The 12093-nt window shown below is 48.4% G+C and overlaps 1 protein-coding gene across 6 annotated transcripts in view; it reads left to right on the forward strand.

Moving 5' to 3' along the window:
• Positions 1 to 12093, forward strand: part of tecta (tectorin alpha) — a 269171-nt gene that overhangs the window by 194651 nt on the left and 62427 nt on the right. For all 6 annotated transcript variants that reach the window (XR_015751948.1, XM_087976270.1, XM_087976269.1 and 3 more), the window contains one exon: positions 2632 to 3211. Coding sequence is in view for 5 of the 6 variants with exons in the window: in XM_087976270.1 (XP_087832396.1) it covers positions 2632 to 3211 (580 nt within the window). In the remaining variant the exon portion in view is untranslated. The remainder of the gene's footprint in view (positions 1 to 2631; positions 3212 to 12093) is intronic.

Genomic DNA, 12093 nt, shown 5'->3' on the forward strand with positions numbered 1-12093 from the left:
TTTTCTTTTTTCTCTCTATTTTTCTTTTTTTTACTCTTCTCTTTTTCTTTCTTTTCTCTCTCTCTTTTCTCTTCTCTCTCTTTTTCTTTTTTCTCTCTCTTTTTCTTTTTTCTCTCTCTTTTTCTTTCTTCTTTTCTCTCTCTTTTTTTCTTTTTTCTCTCTCTTTTTTTTTTTCTTTCTCTTCTCTTCTCTTTTTCTTTTCTTCTCTCTTTTCTCTCTTTTTTTTCTCTCTTTCTTCTCTCTTTTTTCTTTTCTTTCTCTCTTTTTTCTTTTATCTCTCTTCTCTTCTTTTCCTTTCTCTCTTTTTCTTCTTTCTCTCTTTTCTCTTTTTTCTTCTCTTTTTTCTCTCTTTTTATTTTCTTTCTCTCTTTTTCTCTTTTATCTTTTCTTTTCTCTTCTTCTCTCTTTTTTTTCTCTCTCTTTTTTCTTTTTTCTCTCTCTTTTTTCTTTATCTCTCACTAACAACCTAAAAACAACAACACACAAAAACCAAAAAACAAAACCACCACAACCCACCACCCACACCAAACCACACCCACCCACAACCACACCAACCCACCAACCCCCACCCCCACCACCCACAACCCCACCCCCCCACCCAAACACCCAACCCCCCCCACCCCCCCCCCCCAACACACCCACCCCACCCCCACCACAACACAACAAAACCACCACCCCCACACCAAAACCACCCCACAACACCCACCCCAACCAACCCCCCCACCCACCAACCCAACCAAACCCCCACCCACCCCCCACAACCACAACACACCCAAACAACAAACCCCCCCACAACAAACCACCCAACCCACCAACACCACACAACCCCCCACCCCACACAACCACCACCACCCAACACCACCCACCCCAACCCACACCCACCCCCACACCAACCCCACACCCCACACAACCCACCCAACCACACCACACCAAACACCACCCCCCACAACCACCACCCCCAACAACCCCCCACCCAACAACCCAACCACCCACAACCCCACCCACCACCCCACCAAAACCCCCACCCACCCCAACCACCCCAACCCCAACACCCACCCCACCACCCCACCCACCCCACCACACCCACCCCACCCCCCCCACACCCCCACCCCACCACCCCCACCACACACCCACCCCACCCCACACACCCCCACCCCCACCACCCACCCCCCCCACCCCCCCACCACACCCCCCACACAACCCCACCCCCACCCCACAACACCCACCCACACCCCCAACACCACACCCCCACACCCCCCCACCACCCCCCCCACACACCCCCACCCCCACAACCCCCCACCACCCCCACCCCCCCCCACACACCCCACCCCACCCCCCACACACCCCCCCCCCACCCCCACCCTCCCCCCCCACACCCCCACACCCCCCCCCCCCACCCCCCCCCACCCCCCCCCCTCCCCCACACACCCCCCCCCCCCACCCCCCCACACCCCCCCCCACCCCCCCCACCACCCCCCACCCCCACCACCCCCCCCCCCCCACCCCCCACACTCCCCCCACCCCCACACCCCACCCCCCCCACCCCCACACCCCACCCCTCACACCCCCCCCACCCCCACACACCCCCCCCCCTCCCCCCCACCTCCCCCCCCCCCCCCACCCCCTCTCACCCCCCCCCCCTCCCCCCCTCCCCCCCCCCCCCTCACACCCCCCCCCTCCCCTCTCTCCCCCCCCTCCCCCCTCTCCCCCCCCTCCCCCTCCCCTCTCTCCCCCCCCACCCCCCCCTCCCCTCTCCCCCCCCCCCCCCTCCCCCCCCCCCCCCTCCCCCTCTCTCCCCCCTCCCCTCTCCCCCCCTCCCCCCTCTCTCCCCCCCTCCCCCCCTCCCCCCTCTCTCCCCCCCCTCTCCCTCTCTCCCCCCCCTCCCCCCCCCCCCCTCTCCCCCCCCTCCCTCTCTCCCCCCCCTCCCCCTCTCCCCCCCCCTCTCCCCCCCCCCTCTCCTCCCCTCTCTCCCCCCCTCCCCCTCTCCCCCTCTCTCCCCCCCCTCCCCCTCTCCCTCTCTCCCCCCCCCCTCTCCCCCCCCCCCCCCTCTCCTCCCCCCCCTCTCTCCCCCCCCCTCTCTCCCCCCCCCCTCCCCCCCCCCTCTCTCCCCCCCCTCCCCCCTCTCTCTCCCCCCCTCCCCCCTCTCTCTCCCCACCCTCTCTCCCCCCCCCTCCCCCCTCTCTCTCCCCACCCTCTCTCCCCCCCCCTCCCCCCTCTCTCTCCCTCTCTCCCCCCCCCCTCCCCCCTCTCTCTCCCTCTCTCCCCCCCCCCTCCCCCCTCTCTCTCCCTCTCCCCCCCCCTCTCTCTCCCTCTCTCCCCCCCCCTCCCCCCTCTCTCTCCCTCTCTCCCTCCCCCCTCTCTCCCCCCCCCCTCTCTCTCTCCCCCCCCCTCCCCCCTCTCTCTCCCTCCCCCTCCCTCTCCCTCCCCCTCCCCCCTCTCTCTCCCTCCCCCTCCCTCTCCCTCCCCCTCCCCCCTCTCTCTCCCTCCCCCTCCCTCTCCCTCCCCCTCCCCCCTCTCTCTCCCTCTCTCCCCCCCCCCCTCTCTCTCCCCTCCCCCCCCCCTCTCTCTCCCCTCCCCCCCCCCCCCTCTCTCTCTCCCCTCCCCCCCCCCCCCTCTCTCCCCTCCCCCCAGGTGGACGGTCTCCGGGTGACGTTGCCGGTGCAGCTGCGGATGGGGGCGGTGAGGGTTTTCCGCAGCGGCCTGGCCGTTGCCCTGGAGACGGATTTCGGCCTGTCCCTGACCTTTGACGGGGAACATTACGCTTCGATCTCGGTTCCCAGCTCCTTCCTGAACAACACGTGCGGCCTGTGCGGGAACTTTAACAACTATCCCGGGGACGACACGCTGCTCCCGGGGGGAGTCCCCTGGCGATCGGTGGCGGAGCTGGGCCCTGCCTGGCAGGTGGAGCCGTCCGCCTGGGCCTGTCATCACGGGGACTGTGCCCCCAACTGCAGCAGCTGTGAACCCCACTCGGAGTCTGCCTTCTCCAGCCACCGGTACTGCGGCGTCATGAACCAAACAGACGGACCTTTCCGGGATTGCCGCAGTGTGCTGGAGCCCAGCGGCTTCATCAGCAGCTGTGTGTATGACCTGTGTGCTCATGCAGACAACTTCAGCAGCACCATCCTGTGCCAGGCCATCCAGGCTTATGCCCTCAGCTGCCAGGCGGTAGGAATCACCATCGGCCGCTGGAGATCGCGCACTTTCTGCGGTAAGATTCCGGAGTCGGGGGCGGGAGAGTTGACGGTGAATTTTTTTTTGACCTGGTTTAAACTTTTTCCTCTGGTTTGAAATATGTTACCATTTCTGCGTGTGTCGTGTCCAGCGGCTGCGAGCTGAGAATGACTTTAAGCAGCTGAACAAAAGCGTTGTTCATGAAATCAAATGAGGGGTAAATACCCCCTTTTTAAAGTTATAAAATCTTCTCACAGCGAAAACTCGTCAAAGTACTGTACATTTCAAATTTCTTTTGGATAAGTCGACGGCACGTTTGTGCTTTATTTGCTAATTTCCCACAGGCTTGCCCATCTTGTGAGTTCTCTCCTTCTCCATCGATTTTCAGTTTTTTTGTCGTTATTTGTCAATGTTATCTTTGGGTTACTTGCCTTGATTTGTTACCGAGATCCTCGGGAAACATTCTGAAAGAAACCAAGAGGCAATTTTGTGAATAGCTTTTTGTTGGATTCTACTCTGTTAAGCTCTTTCACATGTTCATCATTCTGATTGTGTAATTACTTTTATCAAACTCAAAGAATGTAAATCCAAAGAAAACCATAAGACTATAAGAAATCAGAAAAGGAATAGAGAGAGTGTGTATGCATGTGAGAGTATGTGTATGTTCATGCTTGATACAGTGTACACATGAGTGTGATGGAGTATATGCCTGTGAGAAGGTGTGAGTGTGAGGAACGTGTGTGTGCCTGACAGAGAGTGCGTGTATGAGAGACGGTCTGCATGAGTATGTAAGAATGAGTGTGCTTGCGTGTGTGAGATAGTGTGGCGGGTCACCTGTATAGTGACATGAACCCATGGTTCCGGTTGAGGTCATCCTCATGGGGACCGAACCAGGCCATCAGCTTCTGCTCGGCACTCTGCGTTGTTGCATATCCCGAAGTCTGCCTTGGAGGACGGTCACCCGAAGATCCAAGGCCAAATGCAACAACACAGTGGTCGAGCAGAGGTTGAAAACCATGAGGATGGCCTTAATTGGGACCTTGGGTTCATGGCTGAAGGCCCGAGATAGAAATGGAAAGGTCTAGGAAGAGGAGGGAGGAGTCTGAGACGCACCAGGTGACGCTATCCCATATTCCCAATTCCTTCGTCTCCGCCGCATCTGCTCCCACGAGGACCAGTTCCAATACCGTACAACCCAGATGGCCTCCTTCATCAAAGACCGCAATTTCCCCCCAGACGTGATGGACGATGCCCTCCACTACATCTCCTCCACTTCCCGCTCCTCCGCACTTGAGCCCCGCCCCTCCAATCGCCATCAGGACAGAACCCCACTGGTCCTCACCTACCACCCCACCAACCTCCATATACATCGTATCATCCGTCGTCATTTCCACCACCTCCAAACGGACCCCAGCACCAAGGATATAATTCCCTCCCCTCCCCTATCAGTATTCCGAAAAGACCACTCCCTCCGTGACTCCCTCGTCAGGTCCACACCCCCCACCAACCCAACCTCCACTCCCGGCACCTTCCCCTGCAACCGCAAGAAATGCAAAACTTGCGCCCACACCTCCTCCCTTACTTCCCTCCAAGGCCCCAAGGGATCCTTCCATATCCGCCACAAATTCTCCTGCACCTCCACACACATCATTTACTGCATCAGCTGCACCCAATGTGGCCTCCTCTCTATTGGGGAGACAGGCCGCCTACTTGCGGAACGTTTCAGAGAACACCTCTGGGACACCCAGACCAACCAACCCAACCACCTCGTGGCTCAATACTTCAACTCCCCCTCCCACTCCACCAAGGACATGCAGGTCCTTGGACTCCTCCATCACCAGACCATAGCAACACGACGGCTGGAGGAAGAGCGCCTCATCTTCTGCCTAGGAACCCTCCAACCACAAGGGATGAACTCAGATTTCTCCAGTTTCCTCATTTCCCCTCCCCTCACCTTGTCTCAGTCAAATCCCTCAAACTCAGCACCGCCTTCCTAACCTGCAATCTTCTTCCTGACCTCTCCGCCCCCACTCTGGCCTATCAACCTCACCTTAACCTCCTTCCACCTATCACATTTCCAACGCCCCTCCCCTAAGTCCGTCCTCCCTACCTTTTATCACACTTTCCTCATTCCTGAAGAAGGGCTCATGCCCGAAACGTCGATTCTCCTGTTCCCTGGATGCTGCCTGACCTGCTGTGCTTTTCCAGCAACACATTTTCAACCTTGGGTTCATGTCACACTATAGGTGACAACACTACACTATACACTCTCTCTCTCACACACACATACACATAAAAACACATATACATACACTCTTCGATATTCACACAGCCTCTCTCAGACACACACTCTCAGGCACGCACACACCTACCTCCCACTCCCCCCCCCCCCCCACACACACACACCCATGCGCTCACCTTTTCACAGGCTTATATTCCATCACTCTTTCGCACACACTCTATCAAGCAAGCACACACACACACTCTCTCTTTCACAAAAATATAAGTCTATTGGGGGAATTTGCATTTACAAAATTGTATTTACAGATACACTCTATTTTGCTCAAAAAGCGCACAATCTGCAGACAGTCAATCCATGTGACATTTTATAAATTCCTACTTTGGAAATAGATCTAGTCTGACTCAAGATTGGGATACATACAGACTGTAACCAAACAGTGTTGTCAGAGCTGAGATGTCACCTTTTTTTGTAAAACCTTAAGTTATCTCGGGAATGTGACTTGAAAGTAGTTCTGGAATTTACATATTAATCAATCAAAACCTGCAACCCAATTTAAAAGGTGAAAGACTTAACAGCAATCTAGGTTTGTTCAATATATTGCATCAGTTTTTTTGATATTATTATCTTTTGCTATAAATTGTGTCCTATGATCCTGCTCTACTAGCTACCTGATGAAGGAGCAGCACTCCAAAAGCTAGTGCTTCCAAATACACGTATTGGGTTATAACCATGTGTCATGTGATTTTTAACTTAAACATACAGAAGGAGTATGCTCCCACAGCTTTCTGTGGCAAGGAGTTCCAAACCCTCCTGAGAGAAGAAATTTTTCTTCATCCCAGTCTTAAATTAGTGCCTCTTATTCTGAAACAATGGCCTCTGGTCCTAGATGCCCCCAATAGGGGAAACATCCTCTCAGCATTTACCCTGTCAAGCCCCTTTAGAATTGATGTGTTTCAACGAGATCACTTCTCATTCTTTTAAACTCCAATCAGTCCCAACCTGTTTGGCCTTTACTCATAAAATAATCCTTCCAGACCAGGGATCATCCTAATTAACCTTTACTAACCTTTCTCCATTGAAATGATCTTGCCTTAAATAAGGGACCAAAACTGCTCACAGTACTCCAGCTGGGGTCTCCCCAGCACCTTGTACCATTGCAGTAAGACTCCCCTACTCTTGTACTCCAACCCCCTTGAAATAAGAGTCAACATTCCCTGAACCTTCTGGAATACCTGCTGTGTCTTTGTGCTTCCTTTCTGTGTTTTGTGCACTAATACCCTCCAAGTCCCTTTGTGTTGCAGCTTTCTGTACTTTTCCTCCATGTTCTTTTGTTCTCCCTTCCAAAGTGAACAACTTCACATTTTCCCCACATTAAATTCCATTTGCCAAATTTTTGTCCACTTACATAACCAAGCAATACCACTCTGATAACTGTTTGTATCCCTTTGAGAACTTTCCTTCCCATCTATTTTGTGTCATCTGTAAATTTAACAACAGTACATGTGCTTCCTTTCTCTAAACTCCCAAATCAAAACAAACCCGATAGTTTGGTAGTGAGAGAAATGAGGAAGCAGGTTTGGAAGGAGTTGCCGATCATTCTGAAGAAGTTACTAAGGAACTGAGGTGCATTGTGTTAGGACTAGACCCTAGTTGAAGGTCCTAAATTCATTACGACTCCAGATAGGTTACCTCCAAATGATTATGTGAATGAGTGAGGATGGATGAAGTGGCTCCCCTTTTTTATTCAACTCTTAACTTCGTTGGTTACAACAAAGTTAATTTTAAAAAGATCCCATACTGTGTGGAAACCTTTTTCCAGTTAAAATATATATGTTTTTAAAGGGATCATTTTATCCAGGGTTTCTTGGGTTAAGGAAAGAGCAAATTTATTAGCTACTAAAATGTGAGAAAAGTTAATAAAACATGACACGGAAACAAACAGTCCTGGGTTCAAAAGTAGAAGCAAAAGTACTTTATAGATAATCTTTGACTTGTCTGTGACAATAGGTTGTGACATTTTGCAGCCATTAAGTTGAGTGATACCAGTGACACTGACTCTGGCAGTTGAGTAGTTTGGAAATTCCTGGTCCAACCCACTTCCGATCGTAGTTCAGGCTTTTTAATGGTACCTCTCCCTTTGAGGTGTTGCTGCCTGAAGTTACCTTGAAGTTGCCTTCATGATTCCTCTTGAGACCCAATGTAATCCAAACAGGGATTTTAGACAACCACTGAATTTACATCTTCAGACATCTCTTGGCTTGTATGTCCTTCTTTTGATTAAAAAAAGATATTGTACCAAGAATCATTGTCATGACAATTGGTACAAGAATAAATGCCATTCACATTTCAAGAATTCCGGGACAAACACAAGCAATGACAGACCAATTAGCCTTTGATTTTATTACATGAAATTAATTTTTATTGGAATTGATTATGGGAAATGCACCTGGGATATTATCACATTCTGGTTCATCCTGTATTCTGCATTCTTTGCAGTGATAATAACTTTTTGAATTTGTTACAAATGATCTTTTGTGTCTGAACTTGGGAACCTGGTCTTCCTCATCTGGGTTAATTTTTCATTGTCTTGATATTTCCTTCACTGCATCAGCTTTATTATTTCTCAACACTGCCCTGAGCTCCATTATTAATAAAAACAAACTTTCCTCCAGAGCTGTTATTTTTTCATAATTTAAGCCTACTAAATGTCCTAATGTTTTATTAAAACAACTTGCTTTGTATTATTAACATGGGAAGTAGTTCTCTACAGTTTGCAGAAGCATAAACTTGCAAAACAGAAACTGAGACAAAGATGATGATATCTGGCAGGGTTACTAAAAGCTGGAACGGGTTTTGAGGCAGGTGGAGGGATTGTTAAAGGAGAAAGATATAAAACGTATGAAGCTTTAGGAGAAACATGTATAAATGCAGAGAAATGTGAGGATGCCTAAGAGGCCAAAACTTGACTGAATGTAGAGCTCTCCACATATTCTAAGATGGGAATATGTAAATATAAGACAGAGATTTGATCTTGAGAAGAATTCAATATTTAAACTATTGTTAATTGGGCACTGATGTTGGTCAGTGAGCACAGCACTGTTGAGTACTCTGGGGCCTGTAACATATATCTTTCGAAGAATCCTTCCCTTTCATTTTACACCAAATTGATTAATGCCTTCTCTTGACAGGGTCTGACCAGTTCCTACTTATAACAACAATCAGGGTCCAATTTGCATTGCAGGACATCAGTTTCTGTCCTAAAATGGGTCTGACCCTTAAGATAAGCAGGATCTCTGGGTGGCAAAAAGGAGATAAACCTGTGTTAGTCGGCTGATAAAGCTATTGATTCTGTCTTGAGGCGAGTACACCCCATGTTAATGGCAGGTTGGAGAGCTACATAATGTTTCATTCAAAAGTTATAAACTCTCACATAAGATGGTGAAAATGAGGACTGCAGATGATAGAAATTAGAGTCGAGAGTGTGGTGCTGGAAAAGCACAGCAAGTCAGGTAGCATCTGGGGAGCAGAAAAATTGACGTTTCAGACCAAAGCCCTTTTGCTTTTACCCAAAACGTCAATTCTCTTGCTCCTTGGATGCTGCCTGACCTGCTGTGTTTTTCCAGCACCATGCTCCCATTTCACATAAGATGTTCAGTGCCAGGCAACACTACAAACAGAGTTAGGAAAAGGTTGGGTACTAAGGGATAAAGTGTCCCAAAGTAGCAAATCAGGGCAAGACTTATACACTTAATGGTAAGGTCCTGGGGATTGTGGCTAAACAAAAAGACTTGGGAATGCAGGTTCATAGTTCCTTGAAAGTAACAAGAGTCAGAGGTAGACAGGGCAGTGAAGAACATGTTTGGTACACTTGCCTTTATTGGTCAGTGCATTAATTGTGGGAGTTGGGAGGTCATTGGTTAGGCCACTTTTGGAATACTGTGTTCAATTCTTGTCTCCCTGCTACAGGAATGATATTGTAAAACTTGGAAGGGTTCTGATAAGATTTACAAAATGTTGTCGGGGTTGGAGAGTTTGAGCTATAGGGAGAGGCTGAATTGACTGAGACTATTTTCCCTCGAGCGTTGGATGTTGTGGAATGTCATAGAGATTTCTAAAGCCAGGAGGGACATTGATAGGGTGAATTGTCAAGGTTCTTTCCCCAGGGTAGGGGAGTCCAAAACTAGAGGGCATAGTTTTAAGGTGCGAGGGGAAAGATTTAAAAAGAACTGAAGAGGCAACTTTTTCATGCAGTAGGTGGTGTGTGTATGTAAGAGCTGTCAGAGGAAGTGGTGGAGGCTGGTGCAATTACAGCATTTAAAAAGCATCTGGATGGGTATATGACTAGGAAGGGTTTAGGGATATGGGCCAAATGCTTGCAAGTGGGACTAGATTAATTTAGAATAGCTGATCGGCATGGACGAGTTGGACAGAAGGGTCTGTTTCCGTGCTGCAAATATCTATGACTCCAAAAGAAGAAGAGACAGGTAAGGGGAGGAGTGAACCAAAAAAATGTAGAAGTGAATGAGATGGCAAGAAGAAAGCAAAGAGGAATGAGGATTGGATTGGGAAAATAGGGGAAGGGAAAGAGGGAGGAGAAAGGAAATGAAAAAAGAAAGACGGCACGGTGCCTTACAGCGCCAGGGACCCAGGTTCGATTCCAGCCTTGGGTGACTGTGTGGAGCTTGCACGTTCTCCCCGTGTCTGCGTGGGTTTCCCCTGGATGCTCTGGTTTCCTCCTGCAATCAGGTTAGGTGAATTAGCCATGCTAAATTGCCCATAGTGTTCAGGGATGTGTTGGTTAGGTGTATTTGTCAGGGGTAAATATAGGATAATAGAGTAGGTAAATGGGATACTCTTTGGAGATTGGTGTGGACTTGTTGGGCCGAAGGGCCTGTTTCCACACTAGGGATTCTATGATTCTATGAAGAAAGATTATTTATATGATCCAATTAAATGGGGAGTGTAGTGAGTCAACTGAGAAATGGGAATGAGATGAGATTATGGGGACAATAGGGAAGAGAGGGACAGGAAATGGTGCCAATCAGTATCCTGTACCTGGAAAATCAGAGCATTTGGGGAGCAAATATTTAGAAAGTACAACAGAGGGAAGGGCAGTGGAAAGGGGTAGGCCCTGTCACCTTCAATGATTTATTCAAACAGATACCCATTTCTTTCTGCTTTTGCAGTCCTATAGAGTTATGTATACATTTTATATTGTCTCTCCATGTTCTTCCAACCAAACTGTGTCACCCCTCTCTTTCTCCACATTGAATCTGATCTGCTACCTATCCAGCCACTGCACAAACCTGTCCATATCCTGTTGAATTTCTACACTGTCCTACTCATGGTTCGTAATGCTTCCACATTTTGTATTATCTGCAAATTTTGAAACTGTGCCCTGTCCAATAGGATCCAAGTCATTACTATAAAATAACAGGAAAAGCAAAGGCCCCAGCACTGAGCTCTGAGGAAATCCACACCAAATTTCCCTCCAGCCGAAGAAGCATCCATTAACATTTATTCTGTTTCCGGTTAGCAGTTGTCTAATTTTATATTAATTTTATATTCCTGAAGAAGGGCCTGTGCCCGAAACGTCGAATCTCCTGTTCCCTGGATGCTGCCTGACCTGCTGTGCTGTTCTAGCAATAAAGTTTCAACTTTATATTAATGCAGCTATTATTCCTTTTATTCCATGAGCTATAAACTTGATCATGATTCCCTTATGGAATGCTTTTTTGAAATTAGCTGCCAGTCTCTTACCATTCTTTCTCATTGCTTTTCTCATTTTCTCTTTCATCATCCCTTTAAGCATTCTATATTGTCTGGTCCTCAATTGTACTTTTCTCTGACACTGTTATTTTCTCTTTGACATTTTTTCTCATTTATATTAATTTCTATCTTTGTTGTCACCCAGTGAGCTCTGGATTTGGATACCCTACTTTTCCCTTTTAAGGGAATATTTCTTTAACTGTAATATGGGATATGACTCCAATTTATTCAGCCCAGAATCATTTTTACCTCATTGAAGCTGGCTTTCCTCAGTTAATTATTCTTACTATAGGTTGTCCTTTGTCTTTTTCCATAGTCAAACAAAAACCTGCTAATACAGTAATCACTATCTCTTAAATGTTGTCTGATTGACACTAGATCTACTTAGTCCACCTCAATCCCGAGACCCTGGTCTAGCTGTGCTCCCTTACTCATTGAGCTAGAAACATACCACTACAGGAAATTCTCCTGAAAATACTCGAGAACCACTTCCTCATCTCTGTCCTTTACACTATTACTATAACAGTCTATATTCAGATGATTAAAATATAATTACTCTATAATTTTTGCATCTATCAGTAATTTTCCTGCATTTTTCAATATCTTTCTCATTGGTAGATGGCCTATGGATTACACTGGGTGTTATGGACCAGGCCAGACCCCCTCAAAACATTTCAAGAAAGTAGCCCGGACCCTAACATTTTTAAGCAGGTTTAAGCAGGTGTAGAGTGGATATTCCAGGAGTGATGCAGCTGGCCCAACCATTTAGTTTTGAACAGAACAGAATTTATTTGCAAAATTACAAAATGGAACACAAACAAAAGAGAATAGAATACTCAATAACTTGAGCTATGCGAAAACCCAACAGCTTATTTCAAATTAATTATGTTGTTCAAATACTTGCAACA

This window comes from Chiloscyllium plagiosum, unplaced genomic scaffold (assembly GCF_037043375.1).
Source record: "Chiloscyllium plagiosum isolate Xiang-an unplaced genomic scaffold, Cpla_swu_hap1 HiC_scaffold_29, whole genome shotgun sequence".
NCBI lineage: Eukaryota > Metazoa > Chordata > Chondrichthyes > Orectolobiformes > Hemiscylliidae > Chiloscyllium > Chiloscyllium plagiosum.